This window comes from Pristis pectinata, chromosome 4 (assembly GCF_009764475.1).
Source record: "Pristis pectinata isolate sPriPec2 chromosome 4, sPriPec2.1.pri, whole genome shotgun sequence".
NCBI classification, from domain to species: Eukaryota; Metazoa; Chordata; class Chondrichthyes; order Rhinopristiformes; family Pristidae; genus Pristis; species Pristis pectinata.
In genome coordinates this window covers 65,486,864-65,514,858 of record NC_067408.1, presented here as the reverse complement: position 1 = coordinate 65,514,858, position 27,995 = coordinate 65,486,864, and the positions used below count along the sequence as shown (strand labels likewise).

Sequence of the window (27,995 nt, the reverse complement as noted above, 5' to 3'; positions counted from 1 at the left end):
AAGGAAAAGAAAAGCTTACAAAAGGTTCAGAGAGCTAGGTAACATTAGAGATCTGGAAGAGTATAAGGCTAACAGGAAGGAGCTTAAGAAGGAAATTAGGAGAGCCAGAAGGGGTAATGAGAAGGTCTTGGCGGGCAGGATTAAGGAAAACCCCAAGGCATTCTACAAGTACGTGAAGAGCAAGAGGATAAGACGTGAAAGAATAGGACCTATCAAGTGCAACAGTGGGAAAGTGTGTATGGATCAGGAACAAATAGCAGAGGTACTTAATGAATACTTTACATCAGTATTCACTATGGAAAAAGTTCTTGGTGATTGTATTGAGGTCTTGCAGCAGGCTGAAAAGTTTGAGCATGTAGATGTTAAGAAAGAGGAGGTGCTAGAGCTTTTGGAAAGCATCAAGTTGGATAAGTCGCCGGGACTGGACGAGGTGTACCCCAGGCTACTGTGGGAGGCGAGGGAGGAGATTGTGGAGCCTCTGACGATGATCTTTGCATTACCAATGGAGACGGGAGAGGTTCAGGAGGATTGGAGGGTTGCGGATGTTGTTCCCTTATTCAAGAAAGGGAGTAGAGATAGCCTAGGAAATTATAGACCAGTGAGTCTTACTTCAGTGGTTGCTAAGTTGATAGAGAAGATCCTGAGAGGCAGGGTTTATGAACGTTTGGAGAGGTATAATATGATTAGGAATAGTCAGCATGGCTTTGTCAAGGGCAGGTCCTGCCTTACGAGCCTGATTAAATTTTCTGAGGATGTGACTAAACACATCGATGAAGGGAGAGCAGTAGATGTAGTGTATATGGATTTCAGCAAGGCATTTGATAAGGTACCCCATGCAAGGCTCATTGAGAAAGTAAGGAGGCATGGGATCCAAGGGGACATTGCTTTGTGGATCCAGAACTGGCTGGCCCACAGAAGGCAAAGAGTGGTTGTTGAGGGGTCATATTCTGCATGGAGGTAGGTGACCAGTAGTGTGCCTCAGGGATATGTTCTGGGACCCTTACTCTTTGTGATTTTTATAAACGACCTGGATGAGGAAGTGGAGGGATGGGTTAGTAAGTTCGTGGATGACACAAAGGTTGGAGGTGTTGTGGATAGTATGGAGGGCTGTCAGAGCTTACAGCGGGACATAGATAAGATGCAAAACTGGGCTGAGAAGTGGCAGATGGACTTCAACCCAGATAATTGTGAAATGGTTCATTTTGGTAGGTCAAATATGATGGCAGAGTATAGTATTAATGGTAGGACTCTTGGCAGTGTGGAGGATCAGAGGGATCTTGGGGTCCGAGTCCATAGGACGCTCAAAGCAGCTGTACAGGTTGACTCTGTGGTTAAGAAGGCATATGGTGTATTGTCCTTCATCAATTGTGGAATTGAATTTAGGAGCCGAGAGGTAATGTTGCAGCTATATCAGACCCTTGTCAGACCCCACTTGGAGTACTGTGCTCAGTTCTGGTCACCTCACTACAGGAAGGACGTGAAAGCCATAGAAAGGGTGCAGAGGAGATTTACAAGGATGCTGCCAGGATTGGGGAGCATGCCTTATGAAAATAGGTTGAGGGAACTCGGCCTTTTCTCCTTGGAGTGTTAGAGGATGAGGGGGGACCTGATAGAGGTGTATAAGATGATGAGAGGCATTGATCGTGTGGATAGTCAGAGGCTGTTTCGCAGGGCTGAAATGGTTGCCACAAGAGGACATAGGTTTAAGGTGCTGGGGAGTAGGTGTAGAGGAGATGTCAGGGGTAAGTTTTTTACTCACAGAGTGGTGAGTGCGTGGAATGGGCTGCCGGCAACGGTGGTGGAGGCGGATACGATAGGGTATTTTAAGAGACTTTTGGATAGTTACATGGAGCTGAGAAAAACAGAGGGCTATGGGTAAGCCTAGTAATTTCTAAGGTAGAAACATGTTCGGCACAGCTTTGTGGGCCGAAGGGCCTGAATTGTGCTATAGGTTTTCTATGTTTCTATGTAATTCTATTGTGCAGGGCATGCAGTTCTCTTAGCTGACTGCACCAGGAAGCAGCCCACAAGATGAAAGATGCTTTTGGTAATGGTGTTTCTTGACTTACAAATGTTGGATTTATGAATTTTTACAATAATGTCATTATGAGGCTGTCTCTCATTATAATGAATTCTGTGCCACTTTCTATTCAAAGGAATATATTGTACCATAATTCCCAGAATGCATGTTGCCCAACTGTTTCCATCCACAACATTTTGTTTGACAATGTTTTCCGGGAATGCATCCCTTTCGTAAATTGAAGAATTACTGTAGTTTGTCTCCAAATAATGATTATCTTTTGTAGAGAATAATGACTATCTGTGAGGGGAGGAATAATTCAGCTCACTCTCAGTTCTGTATTGAAGTGCCAGTTCAGGTTTCTGCTTGAATCCGGAACCCCTTACTAAGGCATGAGAGTGTTACTAATTGAGCCACAGCCTTTTATCTGTTTAATGAATGCTAAAGTTGCCTGAATTATCCTTGAACATTTTGTTGAACTACCTTGAACTGCTGAAGTCCTTCTGGTGTAGCTGGATGGGAATTTCCATAATTTAGGTGCATAATGTAAATCCTGAGAATTAAACATCTATATTTTCTCGGTAGTTGGTGGAGGGGGTGGGGGGAAGACAGAGATTTTAAAAGTGAGAGGAATTAGAAAAAATATAATGCTTATATGGTGCAGCAGCTTTCTGAGGCTCATTCAGACTTCAGAAGGTGAATAATTGCTCCACATCTCTATGTACGGGCTGTAGGGTGCAACTGCACACCGTGTCTAACCAGTTTTCCACCAGTTCCAGATCCTCAGACTGCAGGAAATTTCTAATAAAAATTATGTGTCACATGAAAAGAGCAATACTCGGGTTTTAAAGCAGGAAATCTCATAATTATTCAGAATTTTGTAAAAAAAAAGTGAATACATACCATCTTTTACATATAAAAGAAATTTACTAGTTTCACTTCTCATAGCTTTTGGTCACCCAGATTGTTTTTATCATTGCTGATAACATCATTGTATGACTGTCAGCCAAAATCCATTTTTATTCAGAACTAATATAAGAAACTATCTTCACCTCCATTCACTCCCCTTCATAAAGCCAAAGCAGTTTACCCACTACTGGCTCATATCTTCACCTTCCCTCCAAAGTTTTGCGCTGCTTTGCAATTTCTTTCTATCTCTCCCACCTTCCCATCTGTAGAGGCATATATTCTGGCTTTCTCCAATGTGCAGGGAATTTACATGTGGAACTGTTTGGGACTGACCGCAGCTCACTGTCTTCTCCTTATCTATGTAAAGTTGTAACTGAAGGAGTGGTGTGATGAAGAGAGGTTCCATTTCATGGCTTGGGGTGGGCTGTACCTAAACTAGGCTGGATTGAGGTCCTAATGGATAAATTATAAACAAAACTTTTATCCAATAAGATTGGAGATGTGAACTGCTGAAAATTAGAGATACCTAATGTAGAAGAATCAGTAAAAGATCAACTAAAGGACAAAAAACCACAATTGACCAAAGATCAGATGAAGCTATGGAATTTTAAGGTACAATAACTATTAATAAAAAGAATACATCCACAGCAATATTATAGATACAATAATATATGTATTATTCAACACAAAATGGTTTAATTGGAGGCAATAGATTTTAGGGTAGATCTGCTACTAACATGAATGAATGAAACATGGCTATTTATAGAAGATGATTTGCAAATAAGAACATTAGAACTAGACACAAGAGGCCAGACACCACTTTTGCTGTGCTTCACCATTAAATAAGGTCTTCCATCTCAACTCCACCTTCCTTCACTATCTTTATATCCCTTTTAACTTTCAGAATCCAAAAATCTATTCTTCTCTGTCTTGAATAGGCACAGTCCCTGATCGTCTACATTCCCCTTTGAAGAAAGACTTTTCTTCTTGTCGCCACCCTTCCAGCATCTATTCTGTTGAGCCCTTGATTATTTTGCACATTTCAATGGTATCATCTCTTATTCTCCTAAACTCTAGGGGACGTGGTAGTAATTTGATCACATTCTCCTCATTGGTCAAACTTCACATCGCATGAATTGGTCTAAGCCATGTGTTGCACTCCCTCCAAAGGGAGTGTATTCTTCCTTCAGTGCGACAACTGAACTATACAAACTGTCCGCTGGTGGTTTCATCAAGTTCAATATATTTACACCAAGAGCTCGAAAGGGAACAGCACATAGGAGGCACTGAAATGTTAAGGGAAAGAATAAAAGGGAATTCCAAGAACTTAAGAAATTTAAAAATAATCAGAAAGACCGAGAAACTATGATATCAAATTATTAGGAATAATAAGAAAACAAAATGAAAATTAAATGTATTTTTAAACATATTTCACAAAATAGGCATTTGTAGAGGATGGACTTAAAGGGTCTATTAATGGTTGGAAGAGCAAAGAGAAAATATGTAAAACTAAGAGTATAGAATCAGGTTTGGATGGTATGCATCCATACATGGTCAAGGAAGCAAAAAGGAAGAAGCAGAGGCAATTTTATGTAGATAAGTGGGCAGTGATGCATATTAATGGGGAAAATGGAAATGTCAGATTGTTGCACAACTTCTTTTTGCAGAGAGAACCAAATTAAAATCTAAATCACTTCGGAGGGAAACTTACAAGAAAAACATTTTATTTTAACCATATAAAACAAAATACTTATATTTTTAGATGTATTTGAAGACACACCTTAACTCCCACTGCTTCTTATTGTTCCCTTCTTATTCCATCACCACTCACTTTGTTGATCCATTGTCACCCCCTTTTCATGCCCGCCCCCCCCCCCCCCCCCCCCCCCCCCACAACCTACTTGCTGGCCCTTCATTGCTTCACCGCAAGTACTTTTTCCACTTTGCCAGATTTGGTCTCACCAGTCCTCTGTGTTAGTAATTACTGATAGTACTAATTTTGTTTTAATTCCAGATTTTATCTAATAAAATTTCCAACAAAATATCCTGACAGTTTTTATGGTTAATTTACTCATTCCTATTACCCTTGAGAATCATGGCTGATGGGAAATGCATAAATTCTGTTTGTAGCTCTAAAAAGTTCCCCTGTGAATTGTGGCCCCTCACTACTACCCCTGTAGTGATGATCCCCAACCAAAGATCACCTTGCATATTTTACACAGCTATTGAAGTTATGTCAATGGACACCATTTAGTAAACTTATCCACTGTACATAGACAGCAAACCAAACCATCTGAGGATTGTGATTCTTTGTAGTCCTGATAGGTATTTCTCTCATTCAGACCTAACTTCCTTTGAACCTGCAATGTTCTGTCCTCCCAAATTCAATCTTTTGTCATTAAACCTAAGGTTGAGGGGAGAGGGAGGGGCTATGGGGATAGAGTTGTTTGGTGAACCATCTGAGCCATTTCTTCCTCCTTTCCAAACAGGACATGGTGTTGTTTCAGTTTGTTCTTGTCCCGCAGAACATTCTTCCTACTGTGACCCTTGTCCACCTCTTGCCACCCACGCCCAAGATGCGCTCTACCCCTTCAACAGCTTCCAGTTTCCTGGACCTGTCCTTTCCTGGTCCTGTCATTACTTGCATTTCTCCCAACAGGGGGCCCGTTGAGCTGTCTCTGCCTTTGAATATGGGTTCAATCTATCCCCTTTCAATATCATCCTCCTCTGCCTGGCTGAATCTTATTTTAACAACTGCTCCTTTGAGTCCTTGCTTCCAATAAGGGTGTGCTGCTTTAGGAACCCATACAGCTCCCAGCTATACCTGCATTGTCTTGGGATGGGTGAAACATTCATTCTTCCTGTCTTACTTGGGTCCTCCCATCTCCTCTTTTTCTGGGAATTTAATGACTATATTGCTACTGCTTCCTACTGAATTGAAACCAGAAAACTTCAAGACAGCTCCTTCCAATTTATTACTTATCCTTTGCCTTCACACACCCCTGTTTTCTTCCTATCACCATTTTGGGGCGTAGAGTGGCACCAGAATGCACTATATGTCCAGTGACTCCCATAGCTAACTTGACCACATTTCCTGTCATCCTATTGCTGTATGAACTCGCATTCTCTCAGCTCCATGTCTGTCATTTTACATTCCATTACTTCAAATATAACTTCCTCAACTCTATTTATTTTATTTATGATTAATGCACTCCCAGAGCCACAAAATGATTTCACTTGTTCTTACTTGCCTCACTTTCAGTGAATCATCTTTTGCCATTTCCTTCAACTGCATGTGATGCCACCACTTTGTCACTTGCCTTTTCAACATTCAGAAGCAGCGAGCTCTCTGTAACACCCTGATACATGGTTCAGTCACTCCCAGCACACCCATTCTTTCCCAGACAAGTGCCTATCCTTTTTTCTCTTCCATTCCCACCATCCAGATCTGTGCTAATCAATCCTGTCAAGGTAAAGCAATGATTTACAAGTACTGCTAAAGTTTTTATACTTTATTCCTTGTTCAAACTGCAGTCTGTTCTATATTATGCAGACTGGGTGACTGCTTTGTAGAACACACCCCACTCAGGCAACAGACAACACCCTGAGGTTTTACTTGTGTGTTATTTCAACTGTCTTCCCAACTCCAACCTGACCTCGGTTTCTGACACAGTTCCTCAACAGAACTTCCAGGAATGGCACTTAATCTGTGGATGGGCATTTTACAAACTTCAGGTCTTATCAGTGAGTTCACCAGTTTCAAATCATAATCTCTCTCCCTAGGTTTTTGGATCAGAGTGGCTGACATTGATTCTATTGCTATTTGCTCTTCCTCTATATCCACCTTTTTTGCCTCTTGGAGAACTTAAAGCACTTTTAGAGACATTAGAGACGACAGACACTGGAATCTGGAGCAACAAGCACTTTTATTTTTATTTCAGATCTGTTTTTGTAATTACTCACATCCCTCCTGCTGGCAATAATTACTTTCTCCTGCGGCTAGCAGCTGGATGTAATGTATGGGTTGTGCAGTCTTTGAGTGGTCTTGGCCACAGATCATATAATAAACACCTGAGTAATTCTCAGCACTACATGAAGGGCCTCCATTGCATTTTGAGAGTCGGTGGCAACTGGTTCCAGCCATACCCTGAGGCGCAAGATAATTCTGCATGACAGGTTGTTATGATCCTGATTGTCAAGCATAGGATGAGCCTAAGCAAGGCTTAATAGTCTCACGCACCACTAATACCATCTCTTGCCATTGCTTATTGCTCCACATGGGCATTTAGCCAATCCTCTTCACTTTATTTGTTGCGAGCTCCCTTGGATCTGTATTAAGGATGGTGATATACCATGTCCTGTATTACTCCACTTTCAGTCCTGAAACCACTAATTCCTTATTTCTTTCTGATTCTATCCTCAATGCTGCTCGTGCATCTTCTTTGTGCTGTTAACGTTACTGCTTTCTTTTTTAGCCTCTTTCTCTCACAGTCTGGCAGCCTGCTCTGATCTTGTACAGCTGCTGAGTCCAGTAACGCCGTTTGGTTTCCTGATGCAATATTTAACTTGATGATTCAGAAGGAATCGCTCAAGTTACTGCCGTAGTTCCTATTTTTCACATTTCCTCTAGCACTTCTGCTTTATCATTCTCTCCTTCAAAATTTTAACCCCAGTTCTGTTTTTAACTGTACAGACCCATATAATCCATTTGGATAAAAGGCTTCCATGGCTAATGTAGCTTTGATCTTTGCTTGTATCAAGGCACATGTTGAGTTAGATGTTACCAAGATGAGTACTTTGCTTGGCTTGGCAGGAACTGGGCAGCTCGGATTGTCTAAAAGGAATGTAAGAATTAGAATATTTGGTAAATTTATTAGGAGGATGGGAGACAGACTCTGTGTTTCAACAAACAAAGAAATAGGAAATTATAAAGTTCTATCATGGAAAGTAAAGCAGTAATTTAACAGTAAAGTATTTTAAGATTTTTGTTTATATTTTAGTTGTGTTAATTTGATAGAGGCAATGGTGGGTACTTTAGACCCATGGAATACACAGCCTTTGGCACGGTGGGAACTCCATAAGATAAGATATCTTTATTAGTCACATGTACATCGAAACACACAGTGAAATGCATCTTTTGCGTAGAGTGTTTCCGGCGCCAACGTAGCTTCCAGCGCCAACGTAGCATACCGACAACTTCCTAACCCGTATGTCTTTGGAATGTGGGAGGAAACTGGAGCACCCAGAGGAAACCCACGCAGACATGGGCAGAACATACAAGCACTATACAGATAGTGGCAGGAATTGAACCTGGATTGCTGGTGCTGTAATAGTGTTACAGTAACTGCTACATTACCGTGCCTGCCTAACTACAGCATGACTACAGGTGTAGGAATAGTCATCAACTGGGGGGAGCTTGAGCAGCAGGTGACATCACTGCTGTCTGTACTCAAGGCTGAGAGTGCTGTGGATAGCAAATTTCAGGAGATAGTCACTCTGAAGTTCGAGAGTGCATCAGAAAGGGAATGGGTAAGTTGCCAGGTGGACAATAAAGAACAGGCAGGTAATTCAGGGCATCTTGTCACTCCAGGCAGTGTTCATTTCTGAGTGCTGACTGGGGAGTGCAGACCATGGATGGCTCAGCTGTACAGGGAGGGACGAAAAGATGAAATAGAGCAATAGTTATTGGGCATGTGGTTGGGAAACATAAGGGTAATTCTGCAGTCACTGACCTGATTCCATGATGTTATTTTGCCCCTCTGGTGCCAGGATCAAGGATTGTACTGAGCGCCTGTAGGAAATTCTGGAACACCTCCAGAGGTCATGGTCCATATCAGTACCAATGAAATGGGTAAAAGCAGGATGGAGCCCTACAGGCACATTTTAAAGGAGTTAAGAAAGAGATTGAGAAGTAGGACCTCAAAAGGTAGGGATTGTATTACTCCCAGTGTATGCATATGAATGTGTGGTTAGAGAGGTGACTTGGGGAGGATGCCTTAAATTCTTTAGCCATTGCATGTGTTTCTGCAGTGTAGCGGTTAGCGTAACGTTATTACAGCGCTAATGACGTTCAATTCCGGTTGCTGTCTGTAAGGAGTTTGTACTTTCTCCCCGTGACTGCATGGGTTTCCTCCGGGTGCTCCGGTTTCCTCCCACATTCCAAAGACGTACGGGTTAGGAAGTTGTGGCCATGTTATGTTGGCGCCGGAAGCGTGGCGACACTTGTGGGCTGCTCCCAGAACACTCTATGCAAAGATACTTTTCACTGCATATTTTGACTAATAAAGAAATCTTCTCTTGTATGGGCCACAGAGGATCCACCACAGCAGAGCTGTGAGCAGTTTTGTCAAGATTGCAAATACTGTGGAGAGTTTAAAATAGTTTAGCAGGGGGAAAGTTAGCTGAGCAAATATTTGGAAGGGAGAGAGGCAAGTCTGAAAAAAAGGCTGAAACTTAGTGTTTGGGAGGTGAGGCAACCATTAAAAATGAATGAATTCTTATGGGGCTTGGCAGGGTTGTTGCAAGGACAATATTTCCACTGGCTGAGTAGTCAGGAACCAGGGGTCACACACTTATAAGGATTGGCCATTTAAGACGGATGAGAAAAATTTCTTTACCCAGCTGATAGTGAATCTTCCGAATTCTCCACCCGAGAGGGCTGCAAAGGCTCAGTCCATGAGTATATTCCAGACAGATGGAATATTTCTGGATAATAAGGGAATAGAAGGGTTTTGGGTTTAGTAGGAAGCAGCACTGTGCTGGAAGATCTGACACGTTCTTATGGAATTGTGGAGTAGACGCGAGGAGCTGAATGGCTTCGTCCTTCAGTTTCCTAAGTTCTTAAACAAAGGTTGGAAAATAGATAGAAAAGATGCCTGCCTGTACTTGATGATATTTATTAGAAGGAAGAGTATAGTGGATGGGGCAATATAAGGTGAAGATGCTGATAGATACCTGAAAGTATGCCATTATAGCTATTTATAGAAGTATGGCATAAAGATGTGCTGGAGCAGATGCCTCAGATGACATAACGAGAGGAGTTAAAAAGAAAGGAAGTGGATTTGCAGTATTGGTTAAAGAATGAATCACAGCTGTAAGAAGATACATTAGAAGGATCATCAAATGAGGTTCTATAGTTGAACTAAAGAACATAAAGGGCCAATCACATTGTGGGGAGCTACTAATGACCTACAAATGGTCTGAGGGAGATAGAAGAGCAAAGTTACAGGCAAATTTCTTATGTGAAAACACCAGGATGGTAATAGTGGCAGATCTTAAATAACTAAATATTAACTGGGATACAGTAAGGCATAGCAAGCCCTACAAGGAGGAGGAGGGGTGCAATTCTAGATTTAAAGTTTTAGGAATGGAGTCTTAGTGGGAGGGTGCTTTTGTGGTAGGGATCATAATTCAGTTAGGTTTAGCAAAAGTAAGGAAAAATACAAATAAACGTTTTAAATTAGAGTAAGGCTAATTTTATGAGGCTGAGAAGTGATTTTACCAAAACAGATTAAAACCTGCTACTTATTGGAGAATGGATTTCAGAGCAATGGGAGGCATTTAGGGAGATTCAAGAGGTTTAGGGTAAACTGAACCCTCTGGATGATAAGGCCTTTAGAGGGAAGGATAAGGCAAGAAAGAGTTTACATCAGATACAGAGATCTTAACACTGCCCAATGCCTAGAAAGCCAAATCACCAAATGTATGTAAGGAGATAGCATTCTCAACACAATGTACATCAAAAGGTATGGGGAGAGAGTGGGATTATGGTATTGAAATAGAAGATTGTATTGAACTCTGTAGCAGGCTTGAAGGAGGAAATGGCCTACTCTTGCTCCTATTGTTCGATGTTCATTAGTGAAGGTACAGAATATAACAGAAGGAGGTAATGCTATAACTGTATACAGCGCTTATTATGCCACAGCCAGGGTATTGTGTACAGTTCTGTCCACTGTACTGCATTGGAGAGAGTGCAGAGGAGATGAATGAAGATGTTACCAGGACTAGAAAAATTAAGTATGAGGTAAGATCGGATAAAATGGGGTTGTTTTCTTTGTGATAAGGAAGGCTAAGGGGAAATTAATTGACATGTATAAGATTATGAGGGGCTGAGATAATGTAATTAGAAAGGACCTATTTTGCCTTAGCAGAGTAGTCAAAAACATGGGAGTGTGGATTTAAACTAATTAGTAGGAAGATGAGGAAATGCTTTTCACTCTGAGTGGTATAGGTTTGGAGCTTTCTGCCTAAAGGGTGGGGGAGGCAGAAACCCTAAACAGATTTAGACAGTACTTGGATGTGTACTTGAAGAACTTTGACCTGAAGAGTTATGGACCTAGTGCTGGAAGATGTGATTAGGTTGGGTAGCTCTTTTTTGACCAGCACAAACGCTGTGGACTGAATGGCCAACTCCTGTGTTATAGATTGCTATGAACATGCTGTGTTTATGACCAATCTGAGTTACCTGAGATTGGTCAGGGAAAGATATGGGATTGTTTGTGAAGGTATGTAGTGGGATCAAAGGGAATGGCTTTTGCCTTCCCAGCATTTAGCTGGAAGAAATCGGGGATGATTCAAGATCACTTACGGTTCCTGTGAATGTTGTTCTTGGTGTGGTTTGCAGAGGTTGAATAATTTGAAAATAAGATTTGAAAATTTCCCCTAATTTCCATATTACACAGGTACAAGGTATACAAAAACAGTGAATTAAAAAATAAACAATTGAAAAACAAGTTGGTTCAATTTTGAACACAAAAGTTTCTTTCTTTTGCCAGACATATTTGGAAAAAACTAATTATTATTATTGCTTTTCACCTTGCAGGCCTTTTGGATTTGGCAGCATTTTATGGAGAAAACAGCTTGAAAAACCTCTGTGAGCAGACTATTAAACAAGGTATTTCTGTGGAGAATGCCATCACTTTACTCTCAGCTGCAGTAAAATACCAAGCAAAGGTAGGGGACTGAGAACAAACTATCCGTGTTCAACATATTCTTTATAATCCTTTGTCCACTTCATTAAGTTAATAGAGTGAAAATCTTTTCAGTTCATTGTTGTATTTGCAATACTGAAGGGGGGCATTAGGCCCACCTGGGCTGCGATGATTGCTCGGGAGGGCGAGCCAATTATTTCCTTTCTCTTAAACGTCTTCCCATTCACTCCATCCTGACCTCTACCAATGTGAAAGGAGCTCACAGGCTTCTTCATCACTTAGGCCAAGACTCATTGACAAGTTTGTCTACCACTTTTCTTGCATATCCTTATCCCCCTTGCTCTGTAGCACTGAACTTGCATTTGTCTTTATGTTTTCACTTGGAATTGTTACAGCATAGGAGGAGGCCAAACATAAAGCAAGCTTCCCGTAGAGCAATTCTATTGGTTCTATTCCCCCATGGCCCTGCTCATTAGAATCCTTCACATGCCTGTCCAGTTCCCTCTTGAAACCCCTAACTGATTCTATTTTCAACATCCTTACAGGCATGGATTCCACATTATAACTATACTGTGTGTGTGTTAAATCTGTGCCCCGGTCCTTGAACCATCTGATGATAGGAACAGCTTCCCTCTATTTAAGCATTTAAAACACTCATAATCTTGTAGATCTCCTCTGCTCTAAGGACAACTCTAATTCTGTAGCTAAAATTCCTTATCACTTCTCATCCTTATCCTTATCTCTTGCCCTGTCTGTTCCAAGCTCATCTTACACACGGCACTCTATGTTCCCACTAAACTGCTAACTACCCTTTCTCTTCTTGGCTACCACTTTAACTATTATTATTAATATTTAATATTATTCATTACTTTACATCTCCACCCCATATCCAAACTCCCCTTTTCTCTCTACTTCTTGAATATGTCCTTCTTGGGATAAATACAGAAGTTTCTGGAAATACTCAGTAGGTCAGATAGCATATGAGGAGAGAAACAAGGAAGATTTTAGGTCAATTATCGTGGCATTTCAAGCTTAATTCCTCCAATCAGGATTCTGTCTGTGCCACAGTCGTGAATAGAACATACAGTAAGGAGAAGGTCGAGGACTAGGCCATGCAGCTTCTCGAGCATGCTTTACCATTCAGCAAGGTTATAGCTGATGTGAACTTTGGCAATCACTCTATGATCAGGATATGCTTAATTCAAAATAACCCTTGTTCCCTTCTGGTCCAAAATATATCTAAAATTTCAGATTTATTTAATTAATTGAATTAAAATTCCCTAACTACCTTGATGGAATTTGATCTTGAAATCACTCATCCAGGCCTCTGGATTACTAGTCCGTAATATTTCTATACTACCATACCCCACTAAAGTTGAAAAAAAATGAATGGAAGTTTCAGCAGGAAGAGCTGATGCTGAGGTTCTGATTGTTATAGAACAACTGTTAAGGTCACCAATGACATCCTTTGTGGCTGTAACAAAGATAAACTGTCCCATCTAATTTTTCCTGATACATCTGCTGTTCTGACAGTGGACTATTCTTTTCCAGTGTTCCTCCACTGTTATTTCATTGGGTATAACTTGACTGGGCTGGTTCCATTTTACCAGCCCAGTCATAGTCAGAGAATAATCTGTAATGCTTATTCTTTCCACACCAGCATCTCTCCTGGTATCCCCCTTCCTCCCCCCCCCCCCCAAGGATCCATTTTGTCCCTTTCCTCTTTCTCACTGATATGCTGTCTCTGGGCAACATCATCTGAAAAAGTGTCAGTTTATAAATGTGTGCTGGAATGAGTCAGCTCCACATTATGACCAATTTTCTTGAAACCTCCATAGCTTCTAACTTAATGGGCTGTTTGTTCAGCATTGAATAGACAAAAAATTCCTCTAGGTGTTGTCTTCACTGTTGGTCACAAATTCTATCCCTTTCTGGCAACTGTTAAGAGTGAATCAGATTATTCATAATCTTGGAGACGTACTGAACCCCAGATGAACTTTGGATGACACCAGCAATACAAGGATCACCCTTTTCTTCTTCCACAATATCACCTGGCTTGGCCTCTGCTTCAGCTTGTGATGCTGAAATCCTGCTCATGTCTTTAGTTTTTTGATTTTGCCAAAGTCTGGTTGGTCTCTTGTTTTACCCACTGTAAACTTGAGATCATTCAAAATGGCCACTGACCTAAGCGGCACTAGTTTGTAATACTCCTGTGCTCACTGACATGGATTCTGGACTTCAATCCTGGGTAAGCAAAACCTCAATATGTAAATCCATTTCCTCATTTCCAAATTCCCGAATGGTCTCACCCTTTCCAGAGTCTTTGTAATTTCCTTCAGGCCTGCAATATAACTGTGTCATCTTCCCTCCTGGATGTGCTAGTTTTATTTGCACCAACTGTATTAGCTCTGCCTTCTGCTGCCAAAGTCCTCTACCATTCTGCCTTTACTCTTCTCTCCTCCTTTGAAGATGCTCCTATAAACCTACCTCTGGCCAAGCATTTTGAGCTCTTGTCTTAATTTTTCCATATGTAGATAATGCACCTTTCAAGCGCCTAAGGATATGGCTGTTCTGGTTGTCTTACTCTTCCGATCTTCCCTCATAGGCTATATTTCTCCCATTTTGTAAAGGTTATATAATTCCATTTTGAAAGATACTATTGAATCTGCTTCCACTACCCCCTCAGGCTGATCACAACTCTGCTATGCAAACAAATGTTTCCTTGTACTGCTGCTGCTTTTCTTTCCCTAAGCACCTTAACTCTGTGTTGTCTGGTTACTGGCTTTCTCAGCAACTGAAAACAGAGTAAAGAAGAAGAAACTATCAAAACAGTTAGTGATTTTTAAACTTCTTTGAAAACTCCTTTAAATTCTCTCTGCTTTAATGTAAAAACCTCTGTTTATCTAGTCTCTTCACATAACTGAAGTCCCTCAAGTTTAGTGCATTCTGGAACATCTTTTCTGCACCCTTTCTAAAGCATTACTATCCTTACTAATTTGTGCTGCCGAGAATTGAATGCCCCAGTCCAGAAGCAATCTCATCCATTTTATGTACAGGCTTAGTTTTATACTTTACTATACTTGAAATGCCATGGATTGCATCTACTCTTTAAACATACTCACTTAGTTCAAAGTTTCAAGTGTCTATGTACCTAGTCATACATGGTGCTTTTAAAAATTGTATAATTTAGTTAATAATAGTGCATTACTTTCCACTTTCCTGCATTAACTTCCATTGATATTTCAGTGCTCTGTGTCCTTCTGAAATCTTACAGTCCTCCACATTTGTTTACCACGTTCAAGTTTTCCCATCTTTCCAGACCTGAACACATTGCTCCAGATGTGGTCTCTCAGAGCTCCAGAGAACTGGAGTAACATCTCTGCTCACAGTGGAAATGGAGGAAGGAGCCAGACCATCCTGGAGGGCCTTAGAAATGCTGAAAAAGGAGGGAGGGGAACAGGTGTATAGTAATAACGTCATATTTGGGGTGTTGAAATTTGCAAAATTTGATCTGTTGAATGTGGAAGCTGGTGGGGTGAAAGGTAAGGTTAAAGAAACCTTAACCTGTGGAATGAAGGAGAAGACAAAAATGTGGGATGTGGAATAGACATGGTTGAGGGCCCTGTCAGCTGTAGCAGAGGAGAATCCTTGATTAAGGAAAAAGACATATCTGAATCAATGTTATAGAATGTGACATCAGAAATATGTGATGGAAATTGGGAGAATGCAATCCTTCAGGGGAGCAGGGTGTCATAATCTATGCAGCTATGGGAGGCAGTGGGCTTGTGTGGATATCAGTCACTAGCCTATCCCCTGAAATGGAGAAAGTTGAAGAGGGGAAGATTCAGAGATGAATCCCACGATTTGGGATGTGTAGAAATTGACAGCAAAGCTGAAGATTCCTTCCCTCCAGTTATAAAAACCACCGTTCACTATATTCTACACTTAGCCAGTTATGTATCCATAGGGCCTTTAATTTTGACCTCAAATATTTCCAAGTGACTAGTAATTTTGCTTTGAATTATCATCTCTAAAATTTCTTGAATCAGGACTAAATGACCTGTAGTTGCTAGGATTTGAACAGCATTGTAGCTCACATAGTCCTTTGGCACTCCCCTATCCAAGGATTGGAAGAAGGTGTGGCCAGTTTCTGCCACTTCATCCCTACTTTCCTCAAATTTACCATACATCTCATCTGGTCTGGGTGACTCTCTTTGATCATAGCAACCTATTTTGATCCCATTCAATATCCCTACTTCTCTATTGTTAATTAGCAGCATCCCTTTCTTTAGTGAAAGCTGATGTATACATTCAGTACATTGTCCACATCCTGGCTTCCACAGGATCTCCTTTATTCCTGTTTATCTCATCTTTCCTTTGGCTACCTTTTTCCCATTTATACGTTTCTGAAAACCTTCCAGTTCTCTTTTTTATGCATGCTGTTAATGTATTCTCATATTTTCTCTTGGTCCCTCTTTCTCACACATTTAGATTTCCCCTGTTTCTATATTCAGATGATTCTTTGCAATATTATGAACCTTACATACATTATTAGCTTCCTTTTTGTTTCCTTTTAAATGTCTATATATATTTAGTAATCCAGGCTGATCGACCTTTGGATGCCCTTCCCTACCCCTTTATGTGTCTACTTGAATCACCCTACTTTGAAGACTTCTTATTGTTCCTGGGTGATGCATAAGGAAGGGGTTCTGCTTTTTGGAGTATTGCATTCAGTCTGGAATTGAAGGGATCTGTTTAAATGGACATATTGCACCTCAACAAATAAATACAAATAGGTTTGCTAGAATGTAACTAAAGATGTTGAGAGGAGGTTTAAACAAAGTTGGCATAAAGGACAAGAGAAAATACTTGGAGAAAGGAGCACAGAGGCGTAGGAGAGACACATGGTAAAGTAGTATTGGAAATAGGAGGGATCATACAGAGGTAAATGCAGTTTGATATGGATTTGGTGTTCATGTGCATAAATGCATGTAGAACTGTTAAATAATGTTAGCTGCAGGGAGAAGCTGCCTCAATGAAATGGTGGCAATAAAAAGAACCTATTCAAAAAGTGGAGGTTTGGGAATTTAATTTTTCTAACTACAGTGCACTTGGGATAGATAAGTAAGGAAGGAAGTAAAGAAAGGAGGAATAAAATAGTCGAGAGTCTGGTGCCAAGGCACACATTAATGAAAATAGGATGCAAGTTTGCAGATAACAAAAAAAATGTCAGGACTCTAAGAGTGCTGTTAATGAGGAACTTCATTGTTCATTCCAGTCAGCAAGGAGGTAGTATTCCTGAAAATCGTGATCAGTGAATTAAAATGGCACTGGATAATGAATTAGTAATCATTCAGTTGTACAGCACTTAAATAAGCCCGTCAACCCATCAAGTCCATGCTGACCTTTTGTCCATCGCCACTAATCACATTTGCCTGCATTAAATCCATATCCTTCTATGTCTTGGCTATTAAAGTGCCTGTCTAAATATCTCTCAAATGTAGTGAATGTTTCTGGCAGTTCCAGATATCAACCACTCTCTGTGTAAATAAAGCTCTCCCCTCAAATCCCCCTTAAAACTCCTCCTCCTCACCTTAAACCTATACCCTTTTGTTTTTGATATCCCTACATCGGGAAAATGATTTTGACTACCAACCCTATCAATACCTATCTTATACCTCCATCAGGTCACCCCCTCAGCCTCCTTTGCTCCAGGAAAGACCCAGTCTCTCATATCTCTCTCCATAATTAAAGTCCTCCAATCCAGGCAAGATCCTTGTGAGTCTCCTCTGCACCCTCCCCAGCACAACCATACACAATACTCCAAGTGCGGCCTAACCAGTGTTTTGTAAGGTGGCAGTACAACATCCCAGTTATTAATATTCTATGCCCTGACCTATAAACGCAAGCATGCCTTCTTCACCACCCTGTTCACTTCCAGAGAACTATGGATTTAAACCCCAAGATCCCTCTGTTCAACATTCGTTTCCACCCTATCATTTACTGATTTCCCAAAATACATTGCCTTGCACTTGTTGGAATTAAATTCCATCTGCCAATGCTCTGTCCAACTTAACATCTGATCTGTATCCTGCTCTAGCCTCAAACAACCTTCCTCACTGTCCACACCAACAACTTTCTTGTCATCCGCAAACTTACTGATCACACCTCCGATCTCATCTAAGTCAATATATATCACAAACAACAAAGGTCCCAGCAATGATCCCTGTAGTACACCACTGATCACAGACTTTCAATCAGAAAAGTGTCCTTCCAACACCACCTGCCACCAAATTTTAGATCCAGTTAGCCATCTCGCCTTGGATTCCATGTGCCTTAAACTCTGGACCACCCTACCATGTAGGACCTTGTCAGATGCCTTACCAAAGTCCACACAGACAACATCTACTGCTATGCCTTCATTATTTTTCTTCATTTTTGTTACCTCCTCAAAAAAAACTTAATCAGATTAGTGAGGCAGGATTTCCCCTGCACAAAACCTTGCTGACTCTCCCCAGGTCAACCCCTTTGTTTCCAATAATTCCCCTATTACTGATGTAAATCCCTCTGGGCTTATCCCTGATGTCTTTCTTAAATAATGGAACAACATTAGCTATCCTACTGTCTTCTGGCACCTCATCTATGGTCTTTGAAGATGTAAACATCTCTATTAGGGCCCCAGCTATCTCCTCCCTTGCTTCCCATAGCAACTTGGGATCTCATCTGACCCTGGGAATTTATCAACGCTTATACATCAAATGACGCTGAGCACTCCCTCCTCCTTCATACTGACATGCTCCAGATCATTTACCCCTCCCTGAATTCACTATATCCTTCTCCTTGGTGAATATAGATAAGAGGTATTAATTTAGACTTTGCCCACATTGCCTAGCTCCACATAGATTACCCCTTTATTCCCCAAGGTGACCCACTCTATCCCTGACATACTTATGGAATGTCTTGGGATCCTCCTTAATCTTACTTGCCAAGGACATTTCATGCCCCCTTTTGCCCTTCCAGTTTTTTTTCTTAAGTTCTCTCCTATACACTCCATATTCCTCAACTCACTCAATTGCAATTGCTTAGACTATACTTATTATATGCTTCCCTTTGTCCCTAATCACACCTTCAATATCCTTTGTCATCCAAGCTTCCCTAATCTTGCCATCTTTGTCTTTCACCCTTACTGGAACATATTGCCCTAAACTCTTACTAACTCTTTTAAAAATCATATCACCATTTAGGAAAGTTATGAGAAAGATAAAGGACAAACTAAAGAAAGGATAATTTCAGAGTTAAGAAAAATTATGTTGTAGAGGTGGCCTGAGGTAAAAAAAATAGTTAGGCCTAACAATAACTTCAAAATTCAGATGATTAAAGGAATTTTTTCTTGGTACTTTCCCTGACATAAACTAAAGATAGAGATAAGTGTGACTATACCAAGATCTTTTTTTTAGCTGTGTCACTTCTGAACAGAATATTATGGGTAAAAGTGTGATGAATTGCCTTTGGATAAATGAAGTGCTGAATTGTTTTTCCAGGGGTTGGAAGAGTTTTGCTTTAAGTTCTGTGTCAATCATTTGACAGCCGTGACGCAAACACAGGGCTTTGCTGACATGGACCATGAGCTCCTAAAGGACTTCATCAGCAAGGCCGGCAAGCATGGGGCATTCCGGAACTGAAGCAGCAACTCAAATTTCCAAAGGTGATGCTTTGATTTGGAAACTAGATGTTCCTTGTGGGGGGGGGGGGTGTGGAGTTCTTTTTGATGCCCTTCTACCCCAGTTTTTCTGCTACCAATCTTCCAGGTGTCACCTTTGGCAGGAACACACCTTCATGGATACCTGCTGTGGCGTAACTTTAAATAGGCTATTCATTTGGTGGTATTCCAGTTGAATTCCTTGCTTGGAACCCAGCGACTCATAGATCGACCAAGCAGTTGCTATAATGTGATGTGTAGCCAGGCCTTGTCTGCTTTTTCTCCTTTACCATAAATCACAGATTATGGCTGCTGCAGCAATCTCAGCACAAATCAGTGATTAAACTGGGATCGACCATGTAGGTACAGTATACTTCATCTGCTCATCGGGAAGTGGAAGGGTAGCAAAGGGAGTGACACAGGTGTCACACTTGCAGATCTATAATTTTCAGCACCATTTACAATAATGAAATATCAGATTACACAAATCAATCTCTCAGTATGCTTTCCATGGGACTACTGAATTATATCTAAAATGTAATTTGGAACTAAACATTGTGGTCTTGCTTTCAGAAATCAGTGTTGTGATTCCTTCAGTCAGAGATTTCACATCAACTAGTCTAGTAATCATTCTCTATTACCATAAAATGATAACTTAATCTCATAATTGCTGGGAATGTCAGCTATGAACTATAGTTGGATCTTTTAGAAAAAATGAACTTTTTGTAGTCTAAAGCAAAAGCACAGAGCTTCATCTTTGCTCAACTATGAACCAGTGACACTTCATACACTTTAATTCTTGGACCTATGCTCTGATGTATCTGCTGGAGTCCACAGCTGGAACTTTCCATCTGATTGACAAACATATTTGAATTGTCTGACATTTCAAACTGGAATATATTCTGGACAAAAGAGGTTTCATTGCAGTCTGGATCTTTTGGTGGTTACCCTATTACATTTCACAGCCAAAAAACCTTCCCTAAAAATTAATACCTTAGCTCCTTCGATAGCCTCTGGCTCTTCCTTCTCAGTTTGTTACGCTTGCTTAGTTGTGCTGGCTTGAACCACCTCTTGGTTTTCCAAAATTTTGGCAGGAATCTATGCAGTGGGAGTAAGCGATTGCTCATATCACAGTTTTGTTGCCTTGTGACTCCTTTTATGATGCATGGCTATTAAGCTTCCTGTTCAAACTATATGAAAAAATAGATAATTACACCTGCAGATTATGAGCATTAAGTAAGCTCATTCCCCAAAGTTGCTCTCAATCCCCTACTTGTATTTTATCAGACAAGCCAGACAAACAGGAAAACAATCTCAATTTCCAGGACCATATAGTCACTTTTGCATTCTGCAAAAGAGACTACAATATTAAAAATGAGGAAGTGATAGAATGGAATGAGGTGTACTATAAAATCTATTATTCTGACCAAGCTCCTCTCCTTAAATCATCAAGCAGAAGTCTAACAGAGTTGTACACTGGCTGCAGATCAGTTTCTATTTTTACACTAACAAGTTCTAGTAGTTTATCAGACTCACCTTAAGTTTTAATATACAGATTTGGAGACATAACATTAGAAGCAGACTTGCACTATATTTTGTTTCAATCTTTCCCCCTAATTTAACCTGATATTATAGAAATCTTTAGCAAATGTTATTTTGAAATTGAGTTGAGTAGGACTAATATGGGGATTCCTTAGTTCACACAATATTTCAAACTACTGTTACGGACAGGAAATGAAATACCTTATGATATTGAGTGAACATTATGTCACACCCCAGTAGCAAAGATTTTAATCATATTTGTCATTGCCAACAAGAAACAAATGTAAGATACTTATAATAGTTTACTAACAGGAAGACAAAAGTATTAAAGTTAATGACTGGAAAGTGTATTTATAATCTAGAGGAGCAAATTTATAATTATATTTGTCTTGAGTGTTGCATTGTAATTTGTTTTGGCATTTTATGTTATAAATAGTAACTAAATCTACGTTAAACTTATTTCAGAACTGTAACAGGATTTTTGATTTTAAAAGTTACTTTCAAATTTAGGAGTACTGTATGCTTATTACATTTAAAGCATATAGTTAGCTTTGAAAATGGATGTTGGTTTTAATACTATATACAACTTGTTTAATTAAAATTAAAGTGGCATTTAACTTTTCTGACATACTCATTACCTAAAAATAAAGGATGAAAATGCTGTAAAGTTGTGAAAGTTACCTTTAATCATTGATGTATATGTAAAGCTTGATGCATTCCACACAATATATTTAGCAGCTGCCTTGCCATGAAATTCGAGTGGTATGGTTCCATTTGGAACAAACTATATCTGCTCCAATGCTGAAAATGTAACTAGCAACCTTTCACTATGACTGGTCTAAATATTGCCTAGAGGCAATGAGCAAAGTGCCAGTAATTCAAGCAAATTGTAGGGTCAGTGGATGAGTCAGTTTATTTAGGACCTGAACATATTGGTGCCAGCAGCACTGATGTCAAATTTCCTTTAAGAAATATGATATTGAGTGGGGTCAGAATAATCTTCTAGATTGATTACTCTGATGTAGTTGAGACAATTGGATGTGGCAATTAGATAAAATATTAATGATTGGGAACTTGGTATTTACTGACAGTTAACATGTGCAAGAGCTTCTTTTCTCTTTAAAAAAAAGGATTGGCCATCAGTGCTGATGCTTCCAAATCTCATCTATTGCCATATTTTTATATATAAAAAAACCAATTTCATACATTCATTTTATTCACTATATTTATAAAAACAGTACCTCAGTCCATAATGTCCAGTACAAACAGATATCTTGCTGAACAAAAAATGAGTACAGACTTCTGTATGCTATTTATCAGAATTATTGAAAGGTGTCACCTGCTCAATGAGAAGGAAGAAGGTAACAGCTAACCATTTAAGATAACTACTCATACCCATGGCTATAGGTGTAGAACTTGTCAAGCCATTATAGACATGAACATTAGGTTCTCACAGTTAGCTGTTACAAACACAAAGCAAATCAAATCACTACAGAATACTACCTCCAGATAGAAAGGTACAATATTTTCTGGTACCACAGCATAGATTACTTTCCAATATGGTCATCAAAACTTAAGAAACCTTCAGCATTTTGTTTTAGTAGTCTACATTGTTGTTCTGAAGGTTATGTCTCGCATACTTGAGGTATATAAGCCAATACTGAGTAGTGTGGCTTAATATTCATGCCTTTGTACATAATGTTGTTACACATATTGGTAACCACTGCAAAATTAAATAGTGCATCAGTTTAAAATTCTGAAAACATGAAGTCCAGTACTGTTTCAATGCACAAATAAAAAGCAATAGTGCACTTTGTCACATCATTACATCTCACTTTTATAGGTATCACCCTTAACCGAGTACAAGTACTTTTTGCCTCTGTAGATTCAAACTTAAGAGACATTTTAAGGGGTTGAACCTACTAAACTCTGTAGGTTTAAACTTTGCATAGATATGAACACATAATATGAAGTATAGGGGAGGAAATGTCAGAGAATGTTGTCCTTTGGGTGAAATATCAAACTGAGGACTTGTCTACCCTTTCAGATGAATATAAAATATCTTGTGGTACTATTTAAAGGTGATCAAGGAATTCCCTCCATATCCTGGCCAGCAATTATCCCGGCCAGCAATTATCCCTCATTCAACATCCAAATAGATGATCTAATTATTTAATAAAAAGAAAGAAAATGTTGGAAACACTCAGCAAGTCAAGCAGCATCTGTGGAAAAAGAAACAAAGTTAATATTTTAAGTTCAAGATCCTTCTTCAGAACTGGGTACCTGATCAAAGACCCTTAATAAATTCTTCATCAATAGAACTTGTCAAGCTGTTACAGACAAGTACAACACATTCTCACAATTAGTTGTTGCCATCATAAAGCAATCTAAATTGCTAGGAATACTGTCTCCAGAGAGAACTGATACCAATAGCATAGATTATTTTGCAATATGTTCATCAAAACTTAAGAAACTTTAACATTTTCTTTGAGTGGTCTACACTTCAGTTCTGAAGGGTATACTCGAGGTATATAACCCAGTTAACTCTGTTTCTCTTTCCATCAATGCTTCCTGATCTACTGAACGTTTCCAACTTTTTCTGTTTTATTTCAGATTTCCAGCATCTGCTGTATTTGATAATTCAGTCATTTATTTCACTAGTTTTTCTAGGACCTTGGTATTTGAAAATTGGCAGTCACATTTTCTGCATTGCAACTATACTTAAAGTACTGTGGCTATAAAGCACTCTAGGATGTCCTGAGGTTGTTAAAGGCACCATTTAAGTGCAAGTTCTTTGTTATTCTTAATATTGCAAACAAAGTATTTACCTCAATATGAGAGACAAGTTTTGATAGGTACATTTACTAACAACATGAAGGTAATTCAACTAAAGACAAACTTGTTTGTTTGTAAAAGTAAAATATTAGACATAAATAAAAACATCAATAAAATTGAAACAGTGCACATTCTGTGTACATGCTACATACTTAAGGCCACATTTTCCTCATTCATGGATAAAGTCAATTGCCTTTATTTCATTGCTTTTTAGATCCAGAACAAAAATGGTAGGTGTATCGATGACTTCATGTGAAATGGATACTGGTACTTAAGTGGCCATCTTGAACAAAATAAAGGGTCCCCTACATTTTTACAGCCAAATGGCAACAGAGACAGCAAATATTGTTTGTATTTAACTATAGAGTGTGCAAACTTTTTTTTAAAAGAGCACGATGAAAGTAGATAGAATTGTATTTCACCGACTGGGACACACAAGGAATGTAAAAATCATTTTGAAACAGGTCAGACCTAAACTTACAGCAGATATAAAAGGTGTAGCCATGCATTACAAAACTCAACCACTGATTGAATCTGGCAGGGACATAACACTTTGAAAAAGTCCTCAAGCAGACATCATAATAACATTCTGCCTTCATATGCAAATCAAACACATAGTTTAAATGGGGTAGTTGTTATGTAAGAAATCCTGTATTCAGAGAAATATTGAGAAGACAACACACTAATAGTAAAAATAACACACTAATACAAATTGTATTAACATGCCAGAGAAAGAAACAGGTGATTGGGTTTGGAGATCCAATAGATTTGGAGGTTAATGAGGGCCAGATAAATAATTTGAGGAGGTCTAGTATGATAACACCCCACGTTCATTGCTGCAAAATTCAGATTATTCCCAGGGTCATTTTTGAAATGCTCAGTGGTAAAATAAGAATAATACTTTCATCAGTCCTGCTCTGTTACTTACACATTTTATTACTCTTCACACACACAGGAAATATGACCCTTAAGGCATCGTGTTAAGGGAAACAACTCTCTAAAATAACTTAAGAATTTTTTCTAAATGGATTTTCTAAAAGGAAATACGCCCTTGCTAAAACAAAATCTGAAAAAGGGAGGGGGAAAAAATCAGCCATGTCCAGAAATGATGAAGACTCTGCTGCCGTGGATCATACTCATGCAGTGTGGACATCATCCTGAATCAGATGAAGTGACAAATATCAGTTTTCATCCCTCTTCAGCTCACTGTCTCCATCTTTCATCTTCTGCTCTTGTATCTTATTTCTTGTAGATGCTATAGAAGAACATAAACAGAATGAAGGAATTCTACCCAATATTATCTAAATAGACTAAATCAGTTTATATTCTCAATAACGGAATTATAATTGGGGCGAGAGTTCATGATCTGAATCCCAGGGCATCCTTTTTATCTACTGATGAGGATCTCACCCATCTGCACTGCTGAAAACTCACACAATTATGTCATGTACAGTAGCTTGACAGTGACAGATTTTGGTCATATTGTTCTGCCAGACTAGGTGGCCATAAAAAGCACTCTCAATCTGATACATGCATATAAAATTATCTTTCTCTTAGAGGAGAGTCGAGTCAATCTGACTTAACTATTCTTTCCTATTCTCTTGGTATCAGGAATTAAATACTGTTAATTCTCTGTTCATCTCGTTACACAACTTCAAAGTCTCTTCTGTTCCAAACATACTTTTGGCAACTCATCCTCTCAAATAGTTTAAGGTAACTTCTACAACATAAGTTAAAAGGGCAGGGGAAAAAAAAATCAAATGGATGAGTTAAGAACAGAATGGATTAAGATAACTAGGTTAAACAAAAATATCAAAAAAAGCAGTGGCAGCATTAAATCAAATAAAAAAAGCATGTATTCTACTCCATAGTGTGAGAAATAAATTGACCAAGTACTTCACACAGATATTAATAGAAATTGGAATGCAAAATAGACAAGTATTGAACAAACAGAGTGATACAACATATGTATTATAGAGATGAATATGAAGATTGAAAAAATGAATAGAATGGTAGCAGTAGAGGGAATGCGTGTTGCAGAGAGGGACAGTGTAGACAAGGAAAGGACACACAGATGGTTGAAGATGAAAGTTATAAAAGGGCTTGTTGCATTATTATATATTTCCAGATTATAGGAAGGAAATTTGTTGACAGACTTGAAAGATGAGTAGACATAATTAAAACCTCCTACAACATTTATATTGTTATTAACAGCTGGGACAGAGAAAGAGTAGCTTCTGATGCATGGCCTCAAGCTTCTTAATGCCACCTGAATGCTCTTCTCTTTTGAGTGGTCGTGGGCTATAGACCCCCAGGTGGGAATGTTGCATTTCTTCAAGAAGGCTTGAGCACATCCTTAAATTTCTTCCTCTGATCAGCTGGTGACTACATTCATGACATCACCTCATGACTACACTCAACTTGCTGGAGGACTTCCTCTGTTTCATTAACATAATTTCAAGCAGTTATCCAAACTTATACATCTCAATCATCATTATTCTATCTCATTCACGAGGACGGAAGAACTTATCAATGCAATGTTAAATACAGAAAACACATTAAACATTCCTTCCCATTCAGGTAGTATTCCCTTGAACTACAGGTAACTCTTCCCAATTCGATTTTTATCAATTCCAATTTCAGAAACAAACAATGCCTGGCTAAGAAATTTTACCTTATAGTCACATATTTACAATTATTTTTGGGGAAACCTCCACATCTCCCCTTCTCAAGTTCAGGCGGTGACAAATTGACCTGAACGAGTGGAGACCTTGAAAAGCAAAATCTCAATGTCTGCAGATAAGCTCATAAAATCTTTAAAATGGTGAGCCATATGCCACAGCAATAACTGTTCAAATGGTCCAAAATGCCATAGGACAAGTAAGGCAACTCTTTCCCTTAAATTATTTGTTTTTCCCCAACTGTTAGCCTGTCACTAGAAGCAGGTTCAATCACTCTAAGGAATGAGTCAGTACACAGAAGAGATCTAGCATCCTTGTAATTTTATGGCCCATGAGCAAAAGCCTTATTTTGCAATTCTTTTCTTGTGGTTAATATAACTACATTGAAGGCAACAACTTAAGTGAAACGTTAGAATACCACTGAATGCAGTGAGAACATATAGCATCGTGAAATAAGTACAAAGAATGCAAACTAAGAGCTGCTCTGGGCCTCTCCTGTTGTACGTTATCAGAGTAAAAGAAACGGTCATGCAACTTAGTGACATTATCACGAGCATTTTCTGAGGTTAAAAAGGGAGAAAAAGGCAATTGGTCTCAGGAATTTATTCAGATGTGTACTCCCTTAGTTGTTGGAAGCTCTGGACAGCCTTCCTGGGAATATATTGTAACTCTATGTCATGTGCCTTGTCTCAAATACTGGCAAGGAGCTGTTATCAAATCCCTTCCAAAATACGGCACAGAGAGCCATTTATTGTAGTTACAGGAAAAGACTGAGCAGAATTGTCTTTTTTTCTGCGGGGGGGAAAAAAAAGAGGCCTAAGGCAAGCCTTCATGTACATCTTTAACATTCTGCAAGGGTTTAAAAGAATAATCAGAGAAGTTTACACATGGAGAGACCAAAACTAGGACCATAAACATACTCCATATAAATCTAATGAGGAGTTTAGGGAAAACTTATTTATTCATAGAGGTAAGCCAAATAGCAAGAGGCAAAAAATAACAAGAGGTTTACTGATGGGAGGTAAATAGAATGACATATAACTTGCGTGGAGCATCAGCCAGGATTGTTGAAATCACAAAAACTAGATGTTGGAAATGCTGTGACCCGACTTGCTGAGTAGTTCCAGCATTTTGTTTTTTATACTAAATATATTGCTACCTTTTTCATGTAATTAACACGTGGAAGCTAGGTGTAACTGCAAGTTATTTTTAGGTAAAGATGAAGAAGGTGTGAGCATCTGTGATCTTAGTTCTGACAAATCATACAGAGTATGTTCAAGGAGTTAACCCATATATGGGGAAATATTTAAGACTACTTACAAATTCTAGACAGGTTTTAATACCAGTAAATTGAAATAAGATAGCAATCGGATTGATTG

At 39.2% G+C, this 27,995-nt stretch overlaps 2 protein-coding genes across 9 annotated transcripts in view; one reads left to right on the top strand and one right to left on the bottom strand.

Moving 5' to 3' along the window:
* The window catches only part of LOC127569882 (RCC1 and BTB domain-containing protein 2-like), a 114,637-nt gene that overhangs the window by 73,408 nt on the left and 13,234 nt on the right, over positions 1-27,995 (top strand). For 6 of the 8 annotated variants that reach the window (XM_052014882.1, XM_052014885.1, XM_052014884.1 and 3 more), the window contains 3 exons: positions 11,751-11,881; positions 19,401-19,564; positions 19,668-21,754. In XM_052014882.1, coding sequence (XP_051870842.1) covers positions 11,751-11,881; positions 19,401-19,541 — 272 coding nt within the window. In that variant the 3' untranslated portion in view covers positions 19,542-19,564; positions 19,668-21,754. Of the gene's footprint in view, positions 1-11,750; positions 11,882-19,400; positions 19,565-19,667; positions 21,755-27,995 lie in introns of those variants that run through there. The other 2 variants (XM_052014880.1, XM_052014887.1) reach the window with 2 other exon arrangements.
* Positions 22,312-27,995, bottom strand: part of rb1 (retinoblastoma 1) — a 196,322-nt gene continuing 190,638 nt past the window's right edge. Inside the window, 1 exon segment of the mRNA XM_052014904.1 lies at positions 22,312-25,190. Coding sequence (XP_051870864.1) covers positions 25,117-25,190 — 74 coding nt within the window. The 3' untranslated portion in view covers positions 22,312-25,116.